We start from the raw sequence: 27,408 nt of genomic DNA on the forward strand, positions 1-27,408 counted from the left end.
TGAAGCGGTCATCAGTCTGACACCTGAGAGTGGTTTGAATGTGCAGCCATATCCTAGAAGTTCAGAGAGAAATCTACAGCACTTGCATGCGAAAACAGACCTCATTCATGCTTACACAGAAACACGCACATACACATCCATACATTACAAGTCTCATGTACCCCATTTAACTCATATATGCAAACCATATAACACACACACACACACACACACACACACACACACACAAATGCACTCAAACCTCAGTGCCATGGGATTCTGACCCAGAATTTCAGGTCCTCTTAGTTGGATCAGAACGGCATGATTATAATCTGTTATAGCATTTCTTAAAGATATGCAAGTGGTGGTAGAAAAGAGAGAATGTGTGTGTGTGTGTGTGTGTGTGTGTGTGTGTGTGTGTGTGTGTGTGTGTGTGTGTGTGTGTGTGTGTGTGAGTGAGAGAGACAGAGAGACAGAGAGAGAATATGTGTGTGAGAGGTAATAATTAAAGATGTGGAATTTCTATGTTTCTATGTTCTATGTTAATGCTAAAACAGTGACTGAAGTGAGTTAAATGCATATTTTTTTTAAAAATAATAATCTTAGACATATAGTTTAACTTGGTTTGATAAAAACTATATATTAATCAATATCACTGCATCATGGGTCATTATAATCACTGCTATGAACACTGCTATAATCACTGCTATTGACCAGCTCTTGTTGATACTTTAAGTAAACAAATATGGAGAATGAATATACTCTTAGAGAAGAAGGGCTTCTCCCTGCCCCACAAATCACCAAGAACCTCACGTTTTTTCATTAATTAGCACTATGTACTCTTTTATTTCGTTTTTGGTTTTTTGTAATGCGATTTTTCGTAGTATTTCATCAGGTGTTACAGAAATGCACAATTTACCGTTCCTTTAAGTTCAGAAATGCCCTGTTACTAAGCGGACCTGTAGAGACCTATGACCTGCATCTGTTACTAGGTAAAACAGCCGAGTGCTGACAGAGCCAGAAAACACTGCCATCTAGTGACGATGTACGGTATCACATACCACGTTCCCAAGCATAGAGTACCACTCACGAACCATTATCTATAAGATCATTCACGATTTTGAAGTCCCGTCTTTTTGATTATGCATTTGAATTTCCATCTCACTGAGTGTCCCTGATTGATGAGATATTTTTCGATACCAGGAATCAGTAGGAAAACTATTAACCAATATCTGACGACTTCTGATTCCAAAAAGCTTGGCAATAATATGCTATTTTAAAAAAAAGGTGTTCACAAAAAATAATAATAATAATAAATAGACTATTCACTAACCGCAATAGTCTGAAGTCTAAGAAGAGGTAAGGCCTCCAGAGAAAGGTAGAAATTGTATCAGCTGTAAGATGGTGCAGGCTAAACGTGCATGATGTAACGGAAGGGTGAATGGAGGAGAAGAAAGAAAAGGGATCCCGGAAAAAAAAGTCACAGTCACAGAGCAGTCAATACCCTAACATTTACCCATAGTCCCCCACAGGGTAAAGGTCACACACACCGGTGCATGTGAAGCAGCTAAGACTTCCTCGACTTTGACACCGAAAGTGGTGTCAAATATGAGTTTACCCCCACACCACAACGAACACAGAGACGCGGAATTCAGTTGTGAGAGTGCACATTTGTGTACTGTTGCCAGTTGGAAATTCATGTTGCCCTTGGCAAACAGAAAGAAAAAAAAACCAGGGCAATGAGGAAAAGGGGAGGTTTGGGGACTTATGTGACCATACTGAACCATTAGAACTTAAACATGAACTAATAGCTATATGAAAAAGCAGAGAAAATGTGGACCCCATATTTTCTTTCAGCTGAATAGCATACATCACAGACTAGCAATACAATAACAAGCAACATTAACATTTCTGAAAAAACAAATAAGATATTTACCATTGTCATGTACACAGTATCTCAGCATATTTCAATATACCACATTGCATCTGGTAACATTAAATACAGCTTTATTGTTGTCAGTTCTAATACAGGTATTCGTACAGATTAAAAACACAGATTTAAAAATGCCTAGAGCAGCAAAAGCAAGAAGATAAAAAGCCCCAGGAACAGTGGGGTTGTGCTTTTCATACATTTTGTGCAAGAGATATTTGCTGCATACAGACTGCATACAAGACAACAAACCAGGATTTCAGAGAGTAAAGAAACACAAACTCTGGCCTTTTCTCATCAATACAGTTTCTCATTGGGCTCTCATGTTTGAGAGCAATGTTAATTAACCCCAATCAGCCCATGACAAAGGGAAACACAGAAAGACTTTATTTTGAGACATGTATTGCAACTTCTCGAGTGGTGTGTGATTCATAAAAAATACCAAACCACGCTTACAGACTATTAAACATGTCTCCCATGACCAAAGCAGTGTATATGCAGTGTAAATCTAATATTCAAGAAAGGACTGCTACTTTGTGGTATTATTGTCAGTACAAGAACTACTGCAGGTTGTGGAGATGTTCCTAAAGTTCAAGTACACTTATTTAATAGTTTTGTCTGACGGAATATTAGATTGTATAGTTACAAAGCATATCCTAATTATAAAGATCCCAACAGCTGCTAATGAGCACTAAAAGAATTAAATATTATTATACTATAATATTATTTTATTGAAGTAATGCATGTATTTCTACAGTTTAATTGGAGAAACCACAGCTACTTTAACAATAGTGATTCACCTCACAATATCAATCTTGAGGTGACCTCATACATTTAAGTTTATAAATATGAATTCCATACATGGGCACCGAATTCAATGTATGTGGACTAAAGCAGTCGACATTCATGAAATGCTTTGTTTCTTACAGAAATATTAACCTTTTTATAAGTTAATGTTTTATAGCAAGGCATTTCTTCACACATACATTTTATATATATATATATATATATATATATATATATATATATATATATACATACATATATACATTTTATTTATATATATATATATATATATATATATATAGGTTCTTAAAAATGTTACATTTATATGTTTCAAAATGTATCATACATCTTAAAATAACTATAATTATCTTATCACTTTTCATTCTAAAAGTAAATACAATATTTAATTAGTCCTTTTCTAACAGAATGTAGTAACATTCTAAGAAAATACAAAAAATATGGCATGGTCACTGAATTCAGTTATGCTAAACCTAGTTTTTGATCCTACCATAATGCATTTAAAAACACATTATTATGAATAGAGACCTTGATGTAGATACATTTAATAGAGACCATGACGTAGTTTTATATCTTGTTTTTGGTGGGTGTGATCTTACACCATGTTGATATTTTAATATTTCTATTACACCATTTTATTTCTGCCCACTTTTACATGTATTGTATCCCAGGTTCACATTTAAAGACAAAATCTAGAACTGGCAAAACAGCAACACAGCAATATCAGCAATTTACATACAATACAAAGTAACAAACAAATAAAAACATAAAAACTGGCCTGCCAGTTACAGCAACTCCAGATCACAGCTTTAATCACACCATCCAGTGTTCTCCCTGCTCTGCCACACCTGTTTTAGCTTTATAATAACCCTGCGACTAGGCTCAGGTAAGCCGGAGCAGGGAAAACACTAAATAGTCCAGGATGAGTATTTGACAAAGCAGGATATCTCATTAGTCAGATAACGTAAGCCAAAGGTCAAGACTGTCCAAAAGAAGAGGTTTAACACATTCCTATTGGACAGTCTTTTCTTTGAGCATACGTCAATAAGCTCACTGAAATCTTACTTTATGAAACACCCACACCCATCCACATTGATAGATACACTCCGCCCAGAGCTGTGGTGCTCCAGGACTGGATTTTAAATAGCCACAATCCAACCCTTTATTCACATCTCAAGCAACATGATAGCATATTTCAATCTGACAGGATTTCAGTGCCAGGGTGATATTTTTACAGACATCTGATGGTCTGACAGTACACGAACAATATTTCCAGGCAAATTCTAGTAGGTTGGCAGTAGCAATATATAGCCAGCCAATTTTAACATTGGTCTGGCTTCCAAGTTAGAAAATTTATAAATGGTAAACGTAAAAGTGATGTAAACTGGAACGTAATGTCACCATAGTAACACAGTAACTGATGCATGTAGTCTATATAAACACAGTGTGTAAACAGGTAACTCAGCCCCTACAGACCTACCATGAATCTCTGCATCAACAAAACTGTTAAAACATCAAAATTCAGTCCCAAGTTTCTGAATGCAAACTAATTTAAATAAATAAGCATCCCAAAAACACACACCACCCATATTACGAATTCATTCGAATGCATGTAGTTAATGCCTTTGACTCTCTTCTCAAGTCTATTCATGATTTTGTGCAGTATAATTCACCAGGCTTACTGACACCTTAGACAAACTCCAAATGTTGCGCCAAAACAGCCCCAACCCCTTTGGTCATAAGAATTTTTTGTTTTAGTTAGTTTTCATAAACCAAATCTCAATTTACTGCGATAGCACTCTTTTGCTTGTCACGTTTAGGATATTTTATAGTGACGCACTCACTTCTGATATATATATGGGGTCTAGTCCGAGAAATTCTGAGCAGGCAGACAGCACCACATGACAGCAGAACTCCACATAAAGAGCATTCACACTTCTCATCCACAGAGCTCCACTGCAACAGTCAAGCTGTGCATTAGGCACGCTTTGGTTCATTGGCACACAGCAGTTCTAAGACCCATGATTGCAGCACTTTCTCTCTTGGCACAAAAACAATAAAAACTAAAATAAATAAATAAATCAGGAGGTGGTTGCAACAGGATGACCAAAATGGCTGATACAGCAAATAATAAAATTGATTGTTCGTAGCCATCAATTAGCATAATGTCTTTTGCCTTGTACCAAATGGTGCATACCAATTTTCATTAATGTTTAACACTGAAAGCTGTTTTAATCAAACTATTCATTTAAGACATGAAACTCAAAAAGTGACCCTCATGTCAGCACTTAAAAAATTGATATATATCTTAAAAATTTGTCCCACATCACCCCTCGTGTGTATATGTAGTATTTAAGAACTTTTACATGTAAAAAGTTAGCTCTAGGCAAGAGATGTTAGTAAGGCCAGCTATTGCAAACAGAAACATATAGCGCACAATTTATACTACTGAACATGAGATACCAAGGGTGTTACACATGTCTGGTCAACTCATCTCCTGATGCATGAGACCCTGTACTAAAACAAATCTGAAAAACTAGAATCTGATAAATTTCCTGACAAATTTTGAGACCCTGTACTGAGAATATAGAAAAAAACACAAAGTTCTGTCCCAAAATAAATCCTGATGTCACTGGTTTAGGACCTGCACCAGAGTACTACAGGCGATGATGATGCAGTTAGAACAAGGTGTTTAAAGGTGTCTCTTCAGTATCTAGACAGCTATGCATTCAAAATGGAACATTTTATGAATACCCTGTGTAAACAACTGTACCAGGAAACTGAATTCTGGGGGAAAAAAAAGAAGAAAAACAAAAACACACACCACAAACAGCAAAATTTGAAGAAAGTGTCGTTTCTGACATGACATTAATTTCAACAAACTAAAACAGCAATGTGAGACTAAGATTTCCCCGTTGGGGAAAAGTATTCTATGCTATACATTAGCGACTAAACAATTAAAACTTGAAGAAGGAGGCATGGATTGTTTCACAATCAATTCTAAGTGTATTGTTATTAGCAGTAGTAGTAGTAGTAGTAGTAGTAGTAGTAGTAGTAGTAGTAGTAGTAGTAGTAGTAGTATATGCCTAAAACACTTCCATTCTCAGTTTCTTTTTTTTAAGCCTCCGATTCTGATTGGTCTGTGGCAACACTGCCATTCTGTTCCCCTACTGCTGATTGGTCCTGCGGATCTGTAACTCCACCCGCAATAAATGCTGGCCCGCCTCCTTCTTTTCCACTGACAGATTCCAAATCCGTGGGCTTTGGTGATTGCTCGGTCAGATTTGGTGCCTCCCATTTTTCTTCATCCAGCCGACTGGAGATCGACCAATAGAGGTGAGCGTCCAGGCGAGCAGCAGCCAGTGCAAGCTCTCGGGCAGAGCAGGAAGGCGTGTCCACCTAGGAGAGAGAGATAGTTGGAAGCTTCAGCGAAGACTGGTCCTGTAGTTCCATTCACAATTTGCAGACAGACATATAGCATTTTTTGGCACTATGGCCATTAACACATGGCCCACCAAGAACAGGCTGTGATGGCAGTGGGAGTAATCACTGTTTGTTGCTCCCAATAATGCGTCTTTGATTTCACAGCGGTATCCACAGCATCTAAAGATATGGATTTTCTGCAGAAAACGCCCTCGCTGCCGTCACGAAGGCAGCACAGTGCAACAAGAAATTAGTTCATCTACAGGCGAACACCACTAACAAAGGTAGCACACAAGGTATTACACACTTGCCCATACAGGAAGTGCATCTCATACTACATAATAGAGATAATGCGATAAGCCCCCGCCACAACTCGTTACTGATATCTTGCATTTGAATGTCGCCTAATATTGATACACAATGGAACTGTGGTTCAGGTGTGGTTGGGAGACGTTTCATCTGTGGGATGTATTATATTTGCTATTTTTAGATACAACATGCATGGATATGACAGATAAACACAAATTTTTTTTTAATAAAATAAAAAAAAAAGCAAACAAACAAAAAAAAAAACTTCGTTTATAAGACTATGGTGTTTCATTTTTTCCTTCTATTGCCTTACAGTCAGTGTCTCTTTGAGATGATATATTACCAGGGTCAATATCCTGGTTCTCAGCTGCAGTGTGCTCACACCATCAACTCTGTCTTGCTCTCGCTGCTAATTATGGCTGCCTCAATCACTCCTGAAATTTACACTGTTGTTGTATATATAGTCTATATTCTTATATATAGTCAATAGCTGTATAATATTATATATATGTCTTATTCTTATTATTGAATGTAACAGTTATTTCATGTCAACTTAAAACTGACCTACCTACTACACACCAGACAGACACCAAATGCTAAGTAAGCAGACAGAGAGAGTTTCTGTACTAATAATCTCTCTTTACTGGATCTCTGCTTAAAACCAGTAACCAAAATGTAATCTAATAATGATTACAAGATGGTCATTCTTTCTAGAAAAGAAAAATCTATGTATAGATTTAACTGAAGTTATTGGATTCTCCAGTTTCTTATTCAAAATTTCCAGTCCACCTTAAAACTCAGCAGGCTAACAGCCAACAGCAGTTTTTCCATGTGGTTTGAAAAAGCCAGAGTACTTAACTTCCTTCATTTAGAGAAAGATAGAGAAATCGGACAAGTCAAGCACTTTCTTCTATCCAGCTATCTTCCTATCAGGTTTCCACGGATATTTCTACTTTCCCTGACCCTGAACTTCCTTTATTTCACAGCCAAACTGTAAACAGCATCATTTTTTTGGCTTTTTTTTAATATATATATATAAAGAACAAATTAATAAACAAATGACTGGTGGTTGCAGATCCATGGCAGTGAACAGTGAATGCTCTCACTTGAAGGCAAATAACCTGTTGTCTCACACTAGGTTATCAAAATTACAGCAAAGCAATCAGCTTGTGTGTATGGATATTTTCATTTGAACATAACAGTTTTTAAATCATTAAATTAATCATTAATCATGAAATTAATCATTAATCATGAAATTGTCGCTGTTAAATTATACAGGGCATATACTGTGCTTAAACTAGCCCGGCTGTTAACATGTGACCCGCTCCAACTAACCAGGCTGTTACCATAATTGGTGTGTTGATGCAAAAGCATTGCTGTGCTATTTCCAGGCTGGATCTGTGACCATCAGTTCTGTGTCCTTAAAAGTTTCTACACCAATATCCACTCCAACATTTTTTTGTTGATATCAACCAAATTCCAATATGTGGTATAGGATCACACCAGGTACACACATATGTGTACACAAACCAGTCTATATTGTAAGCACATCTTACTACATACACACCTACATACACACCAGCCCGTAAAGGAAATAAGCCATGGAGGACACTGTGTTGACTTTGTACCTCAAAGGTGTGATGGAAGGCTCCATAGTCCACATCAAAGAATCCCTCAGCAAGAGACATCATTGGGCTGAACCTGTGACCCCACAACACCTCTTCTGCCAAGTAGGAGCTCCGGGCCTGACAAGTCATGCCTGCAAAACATACGCATACACACGTCACGCCGGCCAAACATGCACCTACACACGTCACGCCGGCCAAACATGCACCTACACGTCATACCTGTCGAACATAAATGGATAGAAACTTTGCGTACGACTCTGTAATTTTTACTACCTCTACATCTTTAACTACAGTACATTGCAATTACACCCTAGACAGAGGTAAAGAGTAATAAACATGTCTAATCCAAATCAAAAACTGCTCACAGGACTCCACAGGTTAGTGTTTTATATGTTTTAATACTGTGGATTTGAAGAGTTTGGTATTCCTTTTGAAACTATAATCTAATCTAAGCATAACTGATTTTGATAGTTGTCTACACATGCGAGAAAGGTAGCTTGACATTTGCGTGTGAATGTTAGTGTGTGTGTGTGAGTGAGAGTGAGAGTGAGAGAGAGAGAGAGAGAGAGAGAGAGAGAGAGAGAGAGAGAGAGAGAGAGAATGTGTTGCATGTGCATCTGTTTGTCTCACCTGTAGCCTCCACCATGCCCTCCAGGATAACGACAATCTCAAAGTCCTCTTTCTCCAGCTGCGCCTGGGACATATCCCAGAAGGCTGAGCGTGAGTCGATCTCATGAGAGATGACCAGCGGTGACACCAGAAACAGTCGATCGTCACCCGTCTCAAAGCCTACACTGATATCTGTCTGATCCAGAGGAATAAACTCACCTGGGGAGGAAGATGGCACACAGGAGGGAAGAAGAGGATTTCCTGTTGGTATGTGATATTTTTTCATTCATTTAAAATTAAATATTGGTCTTTTTGATCTCATTTTGGATATCTTAAATAAATTCATTATTAGTTAGTTGCCTAAACTGGCAGGTAATTTTTTTTTAAATTTCAACAGACAAAACGGATAAATAACCTAAAAGATGGCCTTGGCACATTTACCATGTTCTTAGTGGACATGCTGGCTCTTTAATAGACATGGCAGCGTTTTACAGATTCCTCATTTGTTTAATTAAGGAAATCCCTAGTAGTAGGTGGATGGAAAATACAGGGCATGAGTCATCTCGGCTCCAAGCAAACAAGCCAGCGATGCCTAGGGACTGATGTTTCAGTCATGCAGTCTATGAAAAGGGTTTGCTTTCTGTGATTTAATTTCGATCCCTGCAGGGACACTGCACCAAATCCAGACGTGATCGCAGGATGACTGTTACAACTTGCCAGGAAATACACTCCTCTATAAAGGGTTTAAGCCAAGTGAAAGTAATACAGTGCAGGACTCCTGCTCATAAGGCATACGGCTGGAACTGTTACACAGACGACACTACCATTACAGCATAAACAATTCTTCAGTTTGATCCATTTTAAATAATCTGAACAGGAAATTGGGAAGTAGTACACCTTCTTCTCTGCCATTCCTTTTTAACCACTGCCTCTGCTGAATAATCACGACACAGGATTTTCCAGGTCACACACAGTCCACCACTAGGTGGCACCATTGAATTCTTCCCAGACTCTGCTCTCAGGCTGCACTGAAGTATTTAGTACTGTGGTGTTCTGAGAGTTGTGCTTGGGGTCTCACCTTCCTGGGTCTGTTTGGACTTGATGAGCTTTGCCCTCATGTTGGCGCCCACGATGTGTGAGGACCTCAGGTCACCGACCCGGAACATCAGACACAGCTTGTCATCCCGCAGGGAGATGACGGCATTCCGGGAGAACACTAGTGTCTCCGCCCGCTTGTTCGGCTGAGAGATCTTTACAAACATGCAGCCAACCTGGGTGAGAGAGAGACAGAGAGCAAGAATGGGAGAGAGGCACAGGAAAAAGACAGATAGACAAAAGGAGAAAACCAAAACTAGCAACAGTGGTACTCGACTTTTAATAGGAAGGTTGCCAGTTCAAGCCTCACCACTGTCAAGGTGCCACTGTTGGGCCCCTGAGCAAGGCCCTTAACCCTTAATTGCTCAAGTTGTATTCAATAATAGTTATAAGTCGCTTTGGATAAAAGTGTCAGGTAAATGTAAACGAGACAGAGAGGGCACTGAAGGAACTCATATGCTACATATTACATTCTTGCCTTCATCTCCGACTCCCTGTGTTAAGTGTGACCTATCCAGAACACTTACTTTGTATATATGCTTAAGGTTTATGTTTAGGCCTCTGTAATCCACATTCTATTCCATGGTACGATGTCTCTGAGGCAGAACACGGCAAGGTCAGAGGCGAGCCAGAGGTGACACTCCCTGGGCTGAGGCCTCTAGAGAGGAGCCCTCATCCACCCACTCCATCGTCACTCCCCACCCTCCCTTAAGCACTTCACATCTAGTGGTTGTCCCACAGGCAGAACACTGACTCCTTTGGGACTCCTTTAGGGCATGCAATAAAGATTGATTCTGTTCACATTAACAGTATAACAAATTTTTTTGACCTCAGAAATATTGCCAAAGTTATGCCTCATCTTGATGCTAAGAGGTTGACATGCTTTTGTTTTTTTTTCCCTCTTGGATTAATGTAATGCAATGTTCACTGGATAACCTAAAAAGAGAAGAGACAAACTATATCTTGTGCAGAACACAGCAGCAAGAGTTCTTCCAACCTCGGTAGAATAAGCATATTACCCCAGTATTAGCAGAACTTCACTGGCTTCCTGTTCAATACAGAATTCATCTTAAAGTGTTATAATTTGTTTCTAAGGCAATTAACAGCCTTAGGCCTTCTTACAGTTCATATCGCCTAACTTAATAAGATACTCATCGATGTCTAAGATCATCTAATACAGGTTTATTCTCTTTTCCAAGAGGTAAACATGAAAGAAGAGGCAAGACTGCATTTAGGGTGCACACTCCTAAACTGAGGCACTCCCTCACACAAAACATTCAGCAAGCATCTTCAGTTGGCAATTTTAAACCGTAGCATTTTACTTTGGCATTTCTTTAGTTTTATATTTTGAATTGACCAGTTTTATATTTTGTGACCAGTTATGTTTGTTGTACTTTGATCTGGTATTTAATTTATTGATGCTTTTATTATTTTTAGACTTAATTACTTTTAGATAGTAATTAGTTTTAGTTTTTATTTTACCTTTGCTTTTTTATAGTATTTTATATTTTAGATTCTAATTCTTTTATTATTTTTGTTATTCCTTAGTGGTTTATTTTCTCAATTTTATTCATAATGGATTTTGTTTTATAAATAAATCTGGGCTGCATTTAAGTTTGTTGTTGCTGCTGTTGCTGTTAGAATGTCTACATGGTCGACAGTACTGGGAGTTCAAATCCTCAAAAAATGAGAAAATTGTTGTCATCTTAATCAATTAGTTTAAAAAAAAAACAACAACAATATTGCTACTCAGAAAAGGTGCTATAGGTCATTAAGCCTGCTGACAGTACGCAAGAAAAACATCGCTTTTAAAACTAAGCAAAGTCGACAGCCCTGACCTCAATCTGTTGACACTCCTTTGGTACAGCTGTAATACACAGAGGGTGAGAATTCTTCAGATCCAGTTAAACTGTTACCCGACCAAGCTGTTATTTATGCCAGCTGAGTCAGAACACCCTGATAACCACACTTCCTCAGAGGAAGATGAATGTGACAGCAAAATCACAGGATAGTGATGAAGAAAAACCTAGAATTATGGGAGCTCAAATGCAACAGTCACATCTGGTGGCCACTGCAGTATATAAATAAAATCAGATGAAATCAAGGAAACCAAGCTGGAACTGGGACGAGTTCCAACAGACGCAAATGCATTGGATAAATCTGTCCAAAGACTTCAATCATCCCAGAGAAATGAGCCTTGATTTTTTTTTTCCTCTCATGAAAAAGAAAACAACAACAACTTTACTTTCTACACCCTAAGGATGCCATTGCCATAGAGAGTCAAAAGCTTAATGTGTCTGAAGGCAAACAACCAGCGCATAAAGTTATGGATGGTTTGGGTGATAATGGGACAGCTATTGATCATACTTATCTATTAATAAATGGATTAGCCACAGACTTAATGGAGTTACCGACTGGAGGCAGATAACTAGCTGTATAAAGCAGCTGATTATGTGAATGGTTTGAGAAAACCTTTCACTCCAGCACTAAGAATTATAAATATGGGCCTGACTTTGTGCAGCTGATGCACTCACTGAGACTGGAATTGAATCAGGCCCTGTTAAAAGCAAACCCAAACTGGTGCAAAACTAAATGATCAGATCTCAAGCACGTGCATGACTGTTTAGGTGGTGCGATACTCTTCTCCAGTCCCAGCTGTTGTGCTAGGCACGTGCAGGCAGGAAACAGCTCCAAAGACAGACTCTAAGCAGCAGTCAGATAATCAAAAGAGGCATCCAGCAAGGATAAATAAGTTCTGGAGTGCCACCACTGTCACAAACTAGGCCACTGGGCTAAAGACAGTCATAAAAAGAAAGCTGACTGCTGTAAAAGGGGGCAAATGCAAAAAGGAGCTCCCTCAGCGGCTGTTATCTGCCATTGTCGAGGCTGTGTAGGAGCGTTGTCTGACAGTGGAGTAAACCCCTCCCTCCACCTCTGTTTTACTAGTTTTTTGCTTCTGCTCTTCTTCATATCAGGAAATTAGTAAAGGTGTAGAAAACCACCTTTTGGTTGATGTTCAAATAGGGACCCAGGATGTTTAACTGTTTGTTGATATCGGAACTCAAATCACTACTTTAATCAAAAGCAGTTATGCAGCCTCTAATGAGCATGTTTTGCTGAAGGAGCAGGTAATGCCAGTATTTCCTTAATTCAAGACACAACTCATGCTTCTGATGAGATGATCATGACTGTGTTGAAAAAACTTGCCTGCAGTGCCTCACCCCCTCTTTTCTCAGATGAAAAGGCTGAACTGGTGGCTTTAACAGAAGCATACAAAGTCACTGAGGGTCAAAGGGTTACCGTTTATACAGACTCTGTACGAGTTTGGAGTTGCTCATGATCTTCGACATCTATGGCGTCACAGAGGCTCCTGGACAGCCTCAGACCCCCCTGTTAGGAAAGATGGTGCAAGTGCTTCTGATAAGCTACCAAATGAATAAGCCTTAGTAAAAAATCTAACTACATGCAAACAGTGATTCATATCAGGCGCAAGGCAACAGGCTCGCTGATGCAGCAACAAAAATGGCACATCGTTCAAGTTCTCTACATGTTGTGTCTCTTACTAACACAGAGTTCAACAAACGTGACATTTCCTTGATTTATGAGCTACACTGCAGTTTCCCCATGCTGGAAAACAAAGCACATGGCTGAAAACTGGACACCTGCCGGGCAAACGGTGGCCGTTTGTGGCCCATTCCACCATTTCCAAGTTTGCTACCAAACTCTTGTTGCTGGTGACAAATTTTGCTGCTGGATAGAGACATACCCAATGGCAAAAGGCACTGCCATACACTGTGCTAAAATGCATTCTCCAGACATCCTTCCCCGGTGGGAACTTTCTGAACAAAATGAACCAGACCAAGACATATACTTCTCCAGGCTGGTAGTACAAGAGGTTTGTTGACTTTCAGAGATGAACTGGAAATTGCACTGCCTCAGCAGGCCATAGCTTCAGGACCAGTGGAACATGAAAACCATGCCATAAAAGTGCAATAAACTCCACAATCAAGGAGTAAAATGGACTGAAATGGCAACTCTATTCATCCATGTATCCATGTGTCATTTTTTCACAAAAGCCTTCCTGAGGTTATAGATTTTGGGATGCAGTTAGCTTTATTATTGATTTTTTTTTTAATTCTATCAATTTTTTCTATGTCTGGGTGAAGCACTTTAAATTGCCACCAAGTATGAAAAGTGCTACACAAACTTGAGTTGCTTCCAAAGTTTGAAGGAAAGAAAACTTGGACACACGTCTCTCACTGTAAGATTGTACTTGCTCCACGGGTCTGAGTATAAGGAACAGTTGGGAGGGGGTGGACGAAGCACAGAGCCTCAGGGAACAACTGTGGTTTTTAGGCCATGGTACCACCCATGCAGATGTAGATTTCAACACACTGTGTGTAGCCATGCCAGCCCTTTCTGAGGGACAGATTGAGGGGAGAAAATGGAAAAATTAGCAATGAACAAACATAGGAAAAGAAAAAGAAAGAAAATCTCTCATAACTGCAGATAGAATAACAAACGGTGAACAGTCCACTGCACATACTTATTTCTGTCCCTCTCCCTCTCTCTCTCTCCCCCAAACTCTCTCTCTGTCTCTCCTTAACACAGTAATGAGCTGAAGAACCAAACATACTGACACAGCGCACTAACGAGAGACAAGGCTACAAGATCAACAAACCAAGCAAGCCGATAACCATCCAGAATAAGACAAATCATGTATAACATCTGGACCAGTGCCGTATGCGCCTCCCTGTTACCTCTTGTGACTCTACTGACACACCACTGGAGAAAGTGCCACTTAATGACTGGCCTCCACATAATGATGTGTCTATGAACTGTGTGAGTAATGCCCAGACATGCTGCCACTGTGTGTACATGGCACTCCTGCGCCAACTCAGACAACACAGTAATGACTAAGCCAGCCTCTAGTAAACTAAGAGTCTGTTTTGCAAAGGGACCAGATTCTCCACGGGAAGATCAGACAAACTTGCCATTCTTTATGAAACACAAAGGAGCATTAGGTGTTGGAAAAAAACAAAACAAACCTAAGTATGAAAACAGAACCTAGAACACACGCAAAATGTGGTTATCACACCCCAGAAGTGGGTAAAGCAGTGAGTCAAATCCACAGTTTCATTCACTGTTCAGTAATAGGCTCCGAGTACCCTAATGCTGTCTGGCAATGATGACCTTAAGGACATTAGTCAAGATTTGACTTCTCATTACAAGGTTGCCTCACTGTACCAGACTCTGGAATGGCTAAAAGAACGCATGGGATCTTCCTGGCACAAAAGTTGTTGAAATAAGAGCATTTGTCATTTCCATGATTCTGCTCTGTTTGTCTCGAGTCTGTACTCAAAATAAAACAAGCTTAGACTTGTGAAACTTACCCAAGCATGGTACATGGACTGGATGTATGGCCAGGTAGAATTCTGTCCAGGGAGCTTTGTGCTGAGGGGTAGGAATGACCGGCTATCACCTTGCATAAACCTGTATCAGGCTGACTAAGCTTGCTTTGTTTCTTCATTAAGGAGAACCAAAAGGGGGAAACTGTTGGTTTTTTTTCTGACTCTCTACCTTTATGTTGTGTGTGACCTATTTATGATACCAATTTTGTGACAGGTTTATGCTTAAGGTTCAAGCAGAGGCCCGTTTGCGAATGCAAAGGCGTCAACCACCTATTCCCGTATCTAACCCCACCCTGACCTTCCTCTTCTGTTCTGCTCTCTCTACTTAAGTCTAGCCCTCTCCTGTATATCTCCTAAACCTCTGATCTAAGGATGCTTCAAGCAAGTAAACAAACAGAGAGAATCTGAAGATCAGTCTGACTCTGAATCTCCAACAGCAGGGAGACAGTACAAATGCTTAGGTTACAAGCATGTTACTCCCCCAACATCAGGTGCCTCTCTGCGGACTTTATTTAGCAAGATTTAATGTTTAACATATTTTTGTTGTCACTGACGTTAGCTGGATTGGGTGAATGTCTTGTTTAATTGGTTATTCTTTTTTACTAGTGTTTTAGATTTGCACTATCCTACTCATGCGTGTGTGTATTTTGTTTATCTCCCCCTGTTTTCACTACTAAGTTCAGTTCCTATTTCTGCTTGTTTTGTGAGCGAATCTTTCTAAAGTCTAGAGCCTTTGAAAAAATGCTTTCCTTTGGAGAAATGGCATACTGTGGTCTTTCTGTACCTGCGTTACATTGGTCCTGGATGTCCTGGGGTTGAAGAGATTAAGTGGTGTATCAGTAAACCTGAAGATGGATGGCGAGGAAGATATAGCCCAGAGGAAGGGGGTACCAAACGATGAGCTTGACTCTTTCAGGTGGATCCAGCCAGCTAAGAATGAGGTAGCTGTCTGAGGATGAAGGCGGGGGTGCCCAACAAGAGAGAGCTTGTGTGATTCCACTTACCACGCTACAACAAATATGGCAACTGGGAACCGTACTCCACACAGCTGCAAGTGGTCGCCCGACGACATGACCGATTGACAGCCATCACCGTGATGCAGCTATATTTGGCACAGAAAAGGAAAGCACTACAGGTGCTTGTGGATCTGCTGCTGCAGAAACATGATGCCCTAATTGTGTTGACCACAGCCCTCTAGCAAACGTTTTGCGCAAGTACCAGCAATGGTATTGGGTGCTCTCAGAGAGACAGAGGCTATATGGTGGGGAGTGCAATTAAGTGTGTTGGTGGAATTGCTGAGAACAGCAGCAGGCATACCCGGCATTTGGAAGATTGCACAGGAGAAATTATAAAGTTAGCATTGGAACACTTCCTGAAGACATTGCTGCCAGAAGAGCAGAAGCAGCACATGCAACAAACCACACTAACCAGCTTCCAAGTAGCCACTACCAAGGGAGAGAGGGCAGAACAATCTCAGCACAAAAGGTACCACAGCGAGCAGCAAAGTTCTACACAGTGAGGAAGATTGATGAAGAGTCAACATGCTGAGTGGCTCTGGAGCAAGTGGTGGAGGATAGTCTAGTGCTGGGGGAGCAGGATGAGAAGACAACATACCAGCCAAAGCCATGAACCTGAACTGTCAGGAAACTGGCCAGGCATCCTCAGGAAAAGACAACTCTCAGCAGACACTACAACCAGGAATATCTGCAGATGCCACAAACTTATAGTGATGTGCAACCTGGATGGGAAACAGCTCACCACCCTCACTAACACAGGCACATCTGTGTCACTGCTACAACCAGGAGTGTTCCCTCATTGCAAGGACGGCATACCTCAGAGATGGGACGCGACGACTCTCCAACTCAAATCCATCGGCGGCAGCCGAGTCAGCATGAGCGGGATGAAGCGGTGCCAAATTGTGGTAGGAGGTCTGAGCCGAGTGCACGAGTTCTGATTCGCGCATATCCAGGATACATGCATACTCAGCTTGGATTTCCTCACAGCAGCCAGGGCAATTGTTGAATTCAAGAAGGAACTGCTGGATTTAAAGAGGAGGCAAGTGAAGTTGTCTGGAGTGGGTAGAGGCAGAACAGAGTCGGGGCTCCCTGGCTGTGTAGCCTTTGTTTTCCATGGGAGAATCTGCCAGCTCTGGAGAAGCTGAAGATGCAGAAACAGATTTGGTTGGTCGAACTCCAGGGGAGGGGCGTGCCTGCAGGTTGGAGGCACCACATTTCTTTCGTGGGTGAAGCCACCAGTGCCGGAGGAGTTGAACACGCGAGTACTGGGTGGCAGATCTCCAATGATCTGCACATGAGCAGCACCCTAGTCAGCATCAATGATGAAAACATAGAAAGCACAGGCACCTGGGAACCATATGGCGTCAAATACAGAGAAGATCTGCACAACACTGGAAGCAGTGCGTGAACTGTGGCAGTGGAATGGGAGCAGAAACAGCGGCTGTGGGAACTTCAGTACCATTATAGCAACATTTTCCCAACCACGGAGAAACACTAGGACACAGACCGATTCAGAACAACATACTATTAACACTAGTGATGCTGCACCAATTCCCCACTGGCTTCTATGGCTAACAAAAGAGGTTGCTGAGCAGAAATTTAGAGTGATGGCTCAGTGTCTCACGGCTGCCATTACGCATCCCCTGAGCAGCACCGGTGGTCCTGGAGAAGAAAAAGCATAACAGCTGGTGCTTCTGCATGGACCATCAGCAACTCAACACTTTCGCAAAGCCAGACATGCCCACTCTCATGCATGGACGATGCCTTAAGATCAGCTCACTGGCTCTGCATGATTCAGCTCGCTGTATTTGCAGAGAGGGTATTGGTAAGTGGCTCTCACTCCAGATGCCAAAGAGAAGACCGTGTTCACACTAAGCACCAGATTGTGGCAACTGACAGTGATGGCCGTCACACATTATAATGCACCGGGCACAATCGAGCACTTGACTGGAGTGCTCGCCGGCGTCCCAGAGGATTGGTGCGTCATCAGTCTAGATGATATACTGGTTCATGGGCCAAGCTCTGACGATGAGCTCATCATATTGGAGCAGGTGTTCAAGGCTATCAAGACTCTGTGTTCATTCACTGCTCTCCAGTGGTGGTGTCTGCCAGGACAGGTGGCGAGTTCATCGTAGACACGGGCAACAGTGACGAGGGCGTTTGCGCAATTCTTTCACAGGTGCAGTACGAGGTGGATAAGGATGCAGCCTACTACAGTCGGCACTTGAGCAAACTATACAGCCACCGTAATTCAGATTCAGACAGGTATGAGCTATATTATTTAATCCCCACCCCAACCCACTCCTTCAAGTGAAACCATCCTTTCCCCCCGAATTGTTTTTAATCACTGCCTACGACACATGCTGCCAGGGACAGCCATTCTTGCTGACCGTGGCAGTACAACCCACGCTATAGGAAGGGACACTGCTCCAAGCTCCAATCACCGTGGGAGGGTCCGCACGTCGTGGCAGAGCGTTCAGGTGAGGTTGTGTCTGGGGTGTGAATGAGTTTGTGTTTCATTATTTCCTCTTCATTTAGTTTAACTTGCGTTTTAGAAGTGTGTTACTCTACTTGTGTGTGCGCATGTATTTTGCTTATCTACCCCCCGTTTTCCCCTAATAAGTTCAGTTCCCATTTTTGCTTGTTTTTGTGTGAGCCTTTCTAAAGACTAAGCCTTTGAATAAAAGACCCTTTTGAATAAAAGAGTTTTCCTTTCAGCAGAAATAGAAATTAGCCGTTCTTCTTCAGCACTGACGCTACAATAACAATGGAATTGTGCCAGTACTGGAATTGTGCCATTTTGCTAGTTTTTCCCCCCTGAAAGCAATTTAAAAGTTGCTAATTGGATCCGGGCAATATTAAAACAGCTAAATTCAGGTCGTTTTCGTTCTCTTGAAGCATTCTATTCTACAGATGTAATTATTTAAGGCTTATAGAAAGAGTAAAAGGCATGATTCAGTGCCTAGAGCCTTAAGCCTTTTTTTCACATAATAAGAAAAAAATCAAGTAGACTAGAGCATAGTGGTCTTCATTTTAATCTTCAAAGTTGAAACAGTCATTTAGGCCCTCACTGAAACTGGAAATGTATAAATGTGTATGTGTACACATGGGTGCCTGCATGTCTGTGCACGTGTCCCTAAATATTCAGGTGAAACACAGCCTTAGGAAGAGATATTAAACCAGGACACTAATAACTAAGCAAATTAACTCATCGTCACACACACACACAGACACACACCCCCACACATGCACATTAGAACCTCATTCTAACCACAACCTTCCAATGCTAAAACATAAAATCAAACAGTTTGAGTGATGAATTAACAAAGTAAATTAGCTTCTGCGTACAGAGAGAACAGCATGGAGAGAGAGAAGGAGAAAAAGAATAATGGGAAAGGGGAGAACGAGAAAGAAATGTGTGATGAAAACAAAAAGAGGAGGAACATCCTGTTTAAAATGCATGACTCATTTGGCTCTGTCTGAAAAAACGCTCTCACATGCACACACACACACACACACACACACACATACATACACACACACACATATACACACACACATATACACACACACATATACACACACACATATGAGGTTATATAGAGGAATGGAAACTGAGTGTTATAGAATAGATTCTGGCTTTTCTCACCCAGACCACATTTAACAAATTAAATCTTAAAAACTTTACAGCTGCTATGGCTGCCTCACATTTAGACAACAAGAGGGAAAATCAGACTGGAAGGATGAGAGCAAGAGAGCGATAGAGAGAGGGGGAGGTGCATTTGATACAAAGCTAGGTTGTGAAGTCCAAGTTCTAAGTGTTAAAAGTATTATTAATGACTTTCACCATGAATACTATGCAACTACACTAACATGATTTTGCTAGTCAATATTTATTAGGCTGCACTACATCCAACAGCTGAAACGTATTATTATGAGAGACATTTCCAATTTTTCATTAGAGCACAGGTCTAACTCCAGCCCTGCAAGAGGACTTGACGTATAACTTAAGTAGTGATCCTGATTCTGTGTGTGTGTGTGTGGGTGTGGGTGTGTGTGTGTGTGTGTGTGTGTGTGTGTCCATGCATGCATGCATGCATGAGCCTACCATGAAAGCGTTGACCATGGAGCCGAGAATGGCTTGCAGTAGCAAGAGCATGGTCCCAACAGGACACTGGTCAGTGATGACTCGGTGACCATAGCCAATGGTGGTCTCCGTCTCGATGGAGAAGAGGAATGCCGAGATGAAGCCATTAACGTTGTTCACACATGGAGTCCATGTCTCGTCTTCTAGGTGATCAAGATCACCCCTGAATAGAGAGAGACAGCCAGAGACACAGAGAGGGGAAGGGCACTGATTCAATCTTTCATTGCTGTTGGTTCACTTTTTTATCATTGTATAACTTGCCAGCGCACATTTTAATTCAGTTGATGGAACACTAATTCTGATGACAGGAATCTGATCCTCTCACCTAATTTGTTATATGTTTTGTCAAAAAATAATTATACCAGCATTAATTGATTATATTTCAGGAAATACAATTATTTTATTTCCTGTAATACTGGCAAGCTATGGTGTGTATCTAAAAGTCAGATATAGAGGCAAAGAGAGAGAGAGAGCGCGAGACAGAGAGAGAGAGAGAGAGAGAGAGAGAGAGAGAGAGAGAGAGAGCGAGAGAGCGAGAGAGCGAGAGAGAGAGAGGAGACAGTGACACACAGAGAGACAGAGACAGAGAGAGAGAGAGAGAGAGAGAGAGAGAGAGAGAGCGCGAGAGGAGACAGTGACACACAGAGAGACAGAGAGAGAGAGTGAGTCAGAGACAGAGAGAGTGACAGTGGCTCAGAATATTCAGGTCTATCGTAGAACCAGTTCTGCTGTATAATTCTGAAGTGTGGGGGCCACTCAAATCAAAATTTGGGAACGTACACCCAGCTGAAATTATGCACTCTGAATTCTGTAAGGAATATCCGGAAAGTACACAGGAAAACAACAAATGATGCATGTAGAGCTAAATTAGGCAAATTTCCACTATTAATGTAAATTCAAAAAAGGATTATTAAATACTGGCTACAATTAAAAAACAGTGACCCCACTCCTACCACTATAAAGCCCTGCAATACCAAGCGCTGGGCAGCAAAGAGTCACACAGCTGGTCCTGACCCTGAGTTTAACAAACTAACACTTACACACCAGGACCAGTTTGAAATATAATTTGGTTTGGTCTCAATGCAACACTTCAGAAACAAAACTACATCACCCATTGTAACACACAAGCACGAACCAAAATTCAGTGCTATCTGGCCCTAAAATGACAGTGCGCTGTAGCAGACTACCTGTTCAGTGACTGATCAAACACAGAACCACGTTGACAAAATACAGACTCATTAAACACAGCCTGGCCATCCAGACCAGGTGATATAATAAATGATGGCTGCCCAGAGAGCAGAGACTCTGCTAGCAGTGTAACAATGACACTGTAGATACACTGTAGAGCTGCACTCTCAATGAAAGTGAAACATAAATTTGCTTTAGAAAATGTAGATGACACACTCCATCTTTAAGTGTCTGTCTATTACTGATAAACTGCCCATCCTATTGGGAGAAAAGAAAGAAAGCAGCAATTTAGCTGGGCGAGATTATATATATATATATATTTATTTATTTATTTATTATATATCTGCATGCCAGTAAAGCTTTCTGAACGGAATCGAACTTAATTGACAGAGAAACAGCCACAGAGAGAGAGGCAGAGAAGAGACAGAAAAAGTCAGAGAGAAGAGAACTGGAGTGTGTTGTATTCGTGTTCTACGCACCCACTCTTGGGTGCATGTCTGGTGTTTCTGTGCATTTTATGCATGTGCATATGCATGTGTGTTTGTGCATGTTTTCTTGCAATTATGGCAACTCACTGCTAGCTATGCATGTTTCCATATTTTGTGCATGTGTTTCCTTTATCTAGTGTGTGTGTATGTCCGCGCCATCGCTGAATTAGTCAAGGGGCGTGTGCGTGTGTGTATTCATCATTTATTTTCTTTATTTGCTGTGACTGGTAGCATGTGTATATGACGACTCCATTGCTGATTCAGCTGCACCTTACAACCATAAGTAAAACGAAATCTTGCTAACGTACACAATTGACAAGCCATGACCATTTTTTCTGTAAATTTAAATAAAGACATGTGTGTGTGTATTTGGTTTATGCACCTGCAGTATGCGATGAGGTACCAGATTGCCCCGAAGAAAAGCCAGGTGACAGCGTATGCCATGACAAAGACGAAGAGAGAGCAGCGCCAGTTCAGGTCGACCAGTGTGGTGAAGATGTCCGTCAGGTAGCGGTAAGTCTCCCGCATGTTACCATGCTGCACATTACAGCGGCCATCCTTTTCCACGTAGCGCTGACGCTTGCGCTTACTGCGCGCTTCGGAGAGACAGAGAGACAGAGACAGAGAGACAGAGGGAGGGAGAGCAGAAGGTGGAGACAAAGGGAGAAAGGGAATACAGAGAGACCGAGGAGAAGAGCGTCAATCAAATTGTAACATTTCAAAAACATGTCTACGTCTCCTCCTGGAACACACAATCACAAGTGTAAAAGTAATGCGGTGCTGTCCATGGTGGCTGAAATAAAACATAGAACTGTGTTGATAAAGCGAACATAAAGTGAGCACAATCTGATCTCAAACATAGTGATGTAAGAAAAAGAGAGATCCTCGCTGCCAACAGAAGAGACTACTATGCCATCAATACGACAGCTGAGAAAAGTGTACTTTTTGACTAATGAATAAATCAAAGAATGAATAAAAGGATGAATGAATGAATGAATGAATGAATTTAAGAGTAAGCATGCCCAATTCATTATCCACAATATAGACAGACAGTAAATTAGTGTGTTTAACAAATATAGGTTAGTGAATGACCCATGCCATCACACACACACACACACACACACACACACACACACACACACACACACACACACACACACACACACACACACACGGGCCACACCCACAGATGCACAAACAGCACCGGTAGGAAACTAACAGCATCCACCCACGTACAAAGCCCAACTGTGCTGATGCAGGTCCAGTGACTCCTTCTGTTACACCTATTTGTAGTTTTATATTTTTTCCCAGTTGTTATTCCAAAATCACTATTCTTATTCACAGTCCATCTCAATCCCAGAAAAATTCAGACTAAAAAAACAAAATATCAGAAATTACCTAATACACAAATTCCAGTTTTTTAACAGTGCTTTGGCAGTACTCTCACTAAATATAGTCACGCTAATAAGGCACCACAAACTGAACTGAACTAATTGACAGACAGAATGAGAGAGAGTTAGAGAGGTAGAGGTGAAAAAAAGAAATGGGACACGCTGTAGCTAGAGCCTGACAGCAGAATAGTGTCACTGTTACCAATAACGACAGAATGGGAAGGAATGTAGATAGAGAAACACGTAAACCAGAATTACATCACACTGACAGATCTTTGCATATGTTCCCACTGACAAACAAAAGCTTGCATATGCGTGCACACACACACACACACACACACACACACACACACACACACACACAAATGTCAAAAAAGTGACTTAGCAGACCCCAAAGTTTGAATCCTGCAGCATATGTAAATGCAGGGGGAGGGGGATCCAGAGCCGGTACACCTCTCGCTTTCTAACAACATGCAGGCACTCAGATTTAACTTTCATCGGCATCCATTTTTTGAAATTCAAAAGGCCAGGGTCTGAAATCTCTTACCCCAGCCAAACTTTCCCCTCTCCTGCCCTGCCCCCTGTATTTTCTTTCGGTGTTGATTGGCTTGTGCTTCCCGTGCAGCCATCTTGGCCTGGAATGACAAGCTGTTATTGGAGGGTGGCTGTGGGGGCGTGGACATCTCTGTGGTTACCACATGCCCCAGTTCCTCCGATACGTTAAATACACCAGTGGGCGGGACATCTTCCTTGGACTCTTCTACAGGCTCCTCCCCTTTGTCTGGGACTGGCAGAGAAAGAGACTCTGGGCGGGACGAGAAGGCGGAGTTTTCTAGTGCCATCTGTGTAAGTGTGAGTGGGTGTGTTTTTGCGCGTGTTCGAGGGTCTGTATGTGTGCGTGTGTGGCTGGGTGTTTGTGTGGGAAGATGGCTGTGTGTCAGTGTGGTCCCAATGTGTTAATGATCTCTCTTGGTGTGTTATTCTCAGTTGCAGAATCTCATTTGTGCCAATTTCGCTTCCTGCACAAAAACAAGAGGGGAAAACACGAGAAAGCTCTGATTAGTCAGATACAGAGTGTCTACAATGCACTGAACCATGATATCTCCTCTAACCGCTTATTCTTAAGGCTTTAGAATAGATCCTCATAACAGGTCTCCAAAATGAATCATGGCGTCATCTGGATCAAAAGAGAACAGGCAGTTCTCCACACATTGCCTTATACAATAGCAAGCAGCAAGCACTACAAGTGACCTTGACTGACAGAACCATATTTAGTCCCGATTAATTTGATCAAACTACAAATTATTGATAAGACACTGAAGTGCTTATAGTTGATATAGTTTCTCAGTACAACATGCTACACATGAAGCCTACAGTGCACGAACAGTTTAGGTTTATGCAAATAAAATGTACATACACACTCTCCCTGCCGCTCTTTTTCAAACATACACACAATTCATCCATCTCTGTCACTCACACACACACACGAGCACATCTGTGTTCATCTCTCTGTCCACCTTTCAGGGAGTGAGACATTAAATCATTATCATAACAGGAAAGGGCAGACAGAGGTTGTGTCTCTTCTCGTCTCCTTTCAGACGCTCCCACACACTAGCTCCTCTCTGAGACTATTACAAGACTATTGATTATTCTATAAACCACAACACAAAATACTACCATTCTATCTTTGTATTTTACTCAACATGTGTGGTTATAATGTTGTGGAACCAAGAATATCCCATCTGTGTGTGTGTGTGTGTGTCTGTGTTTGTACGCACGTTTTTGCATGTATGAACGCAATGTGAAGTCCAGCCTGGTTCTATATTTAGCTCTGAGGGTTGAGCTGGAGTAACTGCATCTACTCGTGCATCAATGACAGCCCTGATCCTTTTGTATGCTCCATGTTTAGACCCATGTATCTTGTCTGAGAGAGCGTGTGTACAGATGTGTTCAGTTCATGGGGTGTGTTTGAAATACAGTAGCAGTGTTGAGTAACAGCAGGCAGAGGCAGCAGACATGGCGCTAAGGGCGCACACTCCCCTCTGGCTCTTCTGATGTTCTAATTTTAGGTTATTAACTGATGAACATATGTGCGTGTGCACGCATGCAGGCACACACACACCCACACCAAACCATTAAAATGAGATACCCTGAATATGGAATATGTTAAAACAGGGGTAATTAGACCTGCTCCTAATGAAGTATCAGGAATAGACAATTCTGGTGACATTTTTAGTGTGTCTGTATACATATAAGTAGGTGGTGGTGTGCAGTGTTCTGAGAGAAAGACAGAGGGTCAAAGGTGCTAAAATTGATCCAGTGATGAGGTAATGTCAGATTCACATAATCATTCAAATAATACTGACTTTCCACATAACTGTCTCCTATTATAAACACCAGTGGCATACAGGGTGGTGTGTGTGTGTGTGTGAGAGAGAGAGACAGGCAGACATACAGAGACAGAGACAGACATTCAGTAAATTTGTTTTCTATCTTTGTGCAATCATTTGTTAAGATTACTTATACAAGAGTGATGAAAGTAAATTCTGAAACGAAGCATCAAGAGCCCGTTATTAAAATACGAGCACAGAATTTAATGCTACAACGAAGTGGGTAGAAAACTAGTAACCTGAAAAACACACGCACAGTCAACACAATAGATCTAGATCACTATAGAGCTAGATCACTATAGATCTAGAGGGTTACCAGTTGTCATTGCTCAGTTTCGTAACATACGATATCTTACAATCAAATACTTTCTTTGGATCTATTCATACAAACGATTTTGTAAAAAAAAGAAAAGAATAATAAGTAAATAAAGAAATTAATTAATTAATTTAAAAAAAAAAAGATACTCATAAATAAATAAATAGAAGGAATCACCACTTTCTTTCAGAATATGTAGCTATCGAGCCAAAAAAACTAATTCCTTACCCGAGACCAGGCATCCCTCAATATTTAAACTTCAGCAAATGGCAGTTTTAAATAGCGCTTAGAATATTGTTTGTAATCTTAACTGCTGGTTTTTTAAAAAGAATTCCTGTTTCGTCAGTCCCAATTGGGAATGTTTCGAGCTTCGATCGGAATCATATCGTAGATGTTGCTGATGGTTTCAAGCGGGTCGAAACGACGCAGCATCAGTTGTGTAGGCTATCCTACCCTCCGGGAAACAAAAGAGTCGGCTTTTCCAAGACCACACAACCAGCGAACAAGCGAAGGGAAAACTTGTAAAATATTAATCGCACTGCAATTTCGGAATCCAGCTGAAAGGCACAGATCTGTTCCCCTGTAGTCTTAGATACTCCGCTTAAAATGGAGGCGATCTGTTACTGACAGCGAACGTCGGGCTGAGAGACCGCAAGAGCTCGAGCGTGATTCACCGGCTCGCGGACTCTGCGCAGGTGTCGGCTGGCGGCAGAAGAAGTCTTAAGGGGCGGAGGTTCGTCTGTGCAACCGCGGAGGGGAGTACTGGGGGGGGGTCCATGTCACAAATTTCACATTTCACAAATTTAACTCTACCTTTAGCGTACTGACAGCAAACCGAAGCGACCTAATTAGTGTAGGTCGGTGGCAGCCTATTTAAATTTGTACCACGAATCCAAATCCGGTCCTGGATTTCATAATCCCTTGTAGTTGATTAAATGATTAATGTAACTGGTTGGCCACTTTGGCGTCACACCTGACGCCTAGGTAAAGCGAGGGTGGAAAATCTAGGACTGTGATTTTACAGGTGATAGGCTATTAGGAAAGAAAACGTGAAAATTATTCCAATAGTCAACATACAGTACCCCAACTGTGTAAAAAGTGTGCTTTTATTCTTTTATTCAGCGCGGAATGGAAAACAAGCTGGCACTACCGTTGAGAAACATTAGGAAATGGAAAATATGAAATTCTGTATATCTAAAGTTTCTTTTTCCTTTATAATTGTAGTTGTCTTCCAAACGTATTAACACCTGCCACCTGGTGTGACCTGGTGTCTCACATTTGGAG

General features: G+C 41.2%; 1 protein-coding gene across 1 annotated transcript; it reads right to left on the bottom strand.

Annotated features, from left to right (window-relative positions):
* Positions 1-5,471: 5,471 nt before the first annotated feature.
* On the bottom strand, positions 5,472-26,857 carry kcnj9 (potassium inwardly rectifying channel subfamily J member 9). Its single transcript, XM_027025059.3, has 8 exons — positions 26,353-26,857; positions 23,966-24,437; positions 22,410-22,623; positions 20,313-20,514; positions 9,761-9,953; positions 8,704-8,901; positions 8,074-8,204; positions 5,472-6,112 (listed from the first exon to the last, which is right to left on the bottom strand). The coding sequence occupies exons 2-8, from the start codon at positions 24,258-24,260 to the stop codon at positions 5,831-5,833; spliced, it is 1,515 nt and encodes a 504-aa protein (XP_026880860.1). The 5' UTR covers positions 24,261-24,437; positions 26,353-26,857; the 3' UTR covers positions 5,472-5,830.
* Between the last annotated feature and the right edge of the window lie 551 nt (positions 26,858-27,408).

Source organism: Electrophorus electricus, chromosome 11 (assembly GCF_041902795.1).
Source record: "Electrophorus electricus isolate QZ-2024a chromosome 11, ASM4190279v1, whole genome shotgun sequence".
Taxonomy (NCBI): Eukaryota; Metazoa; Chordata; class Actinopteri; order Gymnotiformes; family Gymnotidae; genus Electrophorus; species Electrophorus electricus.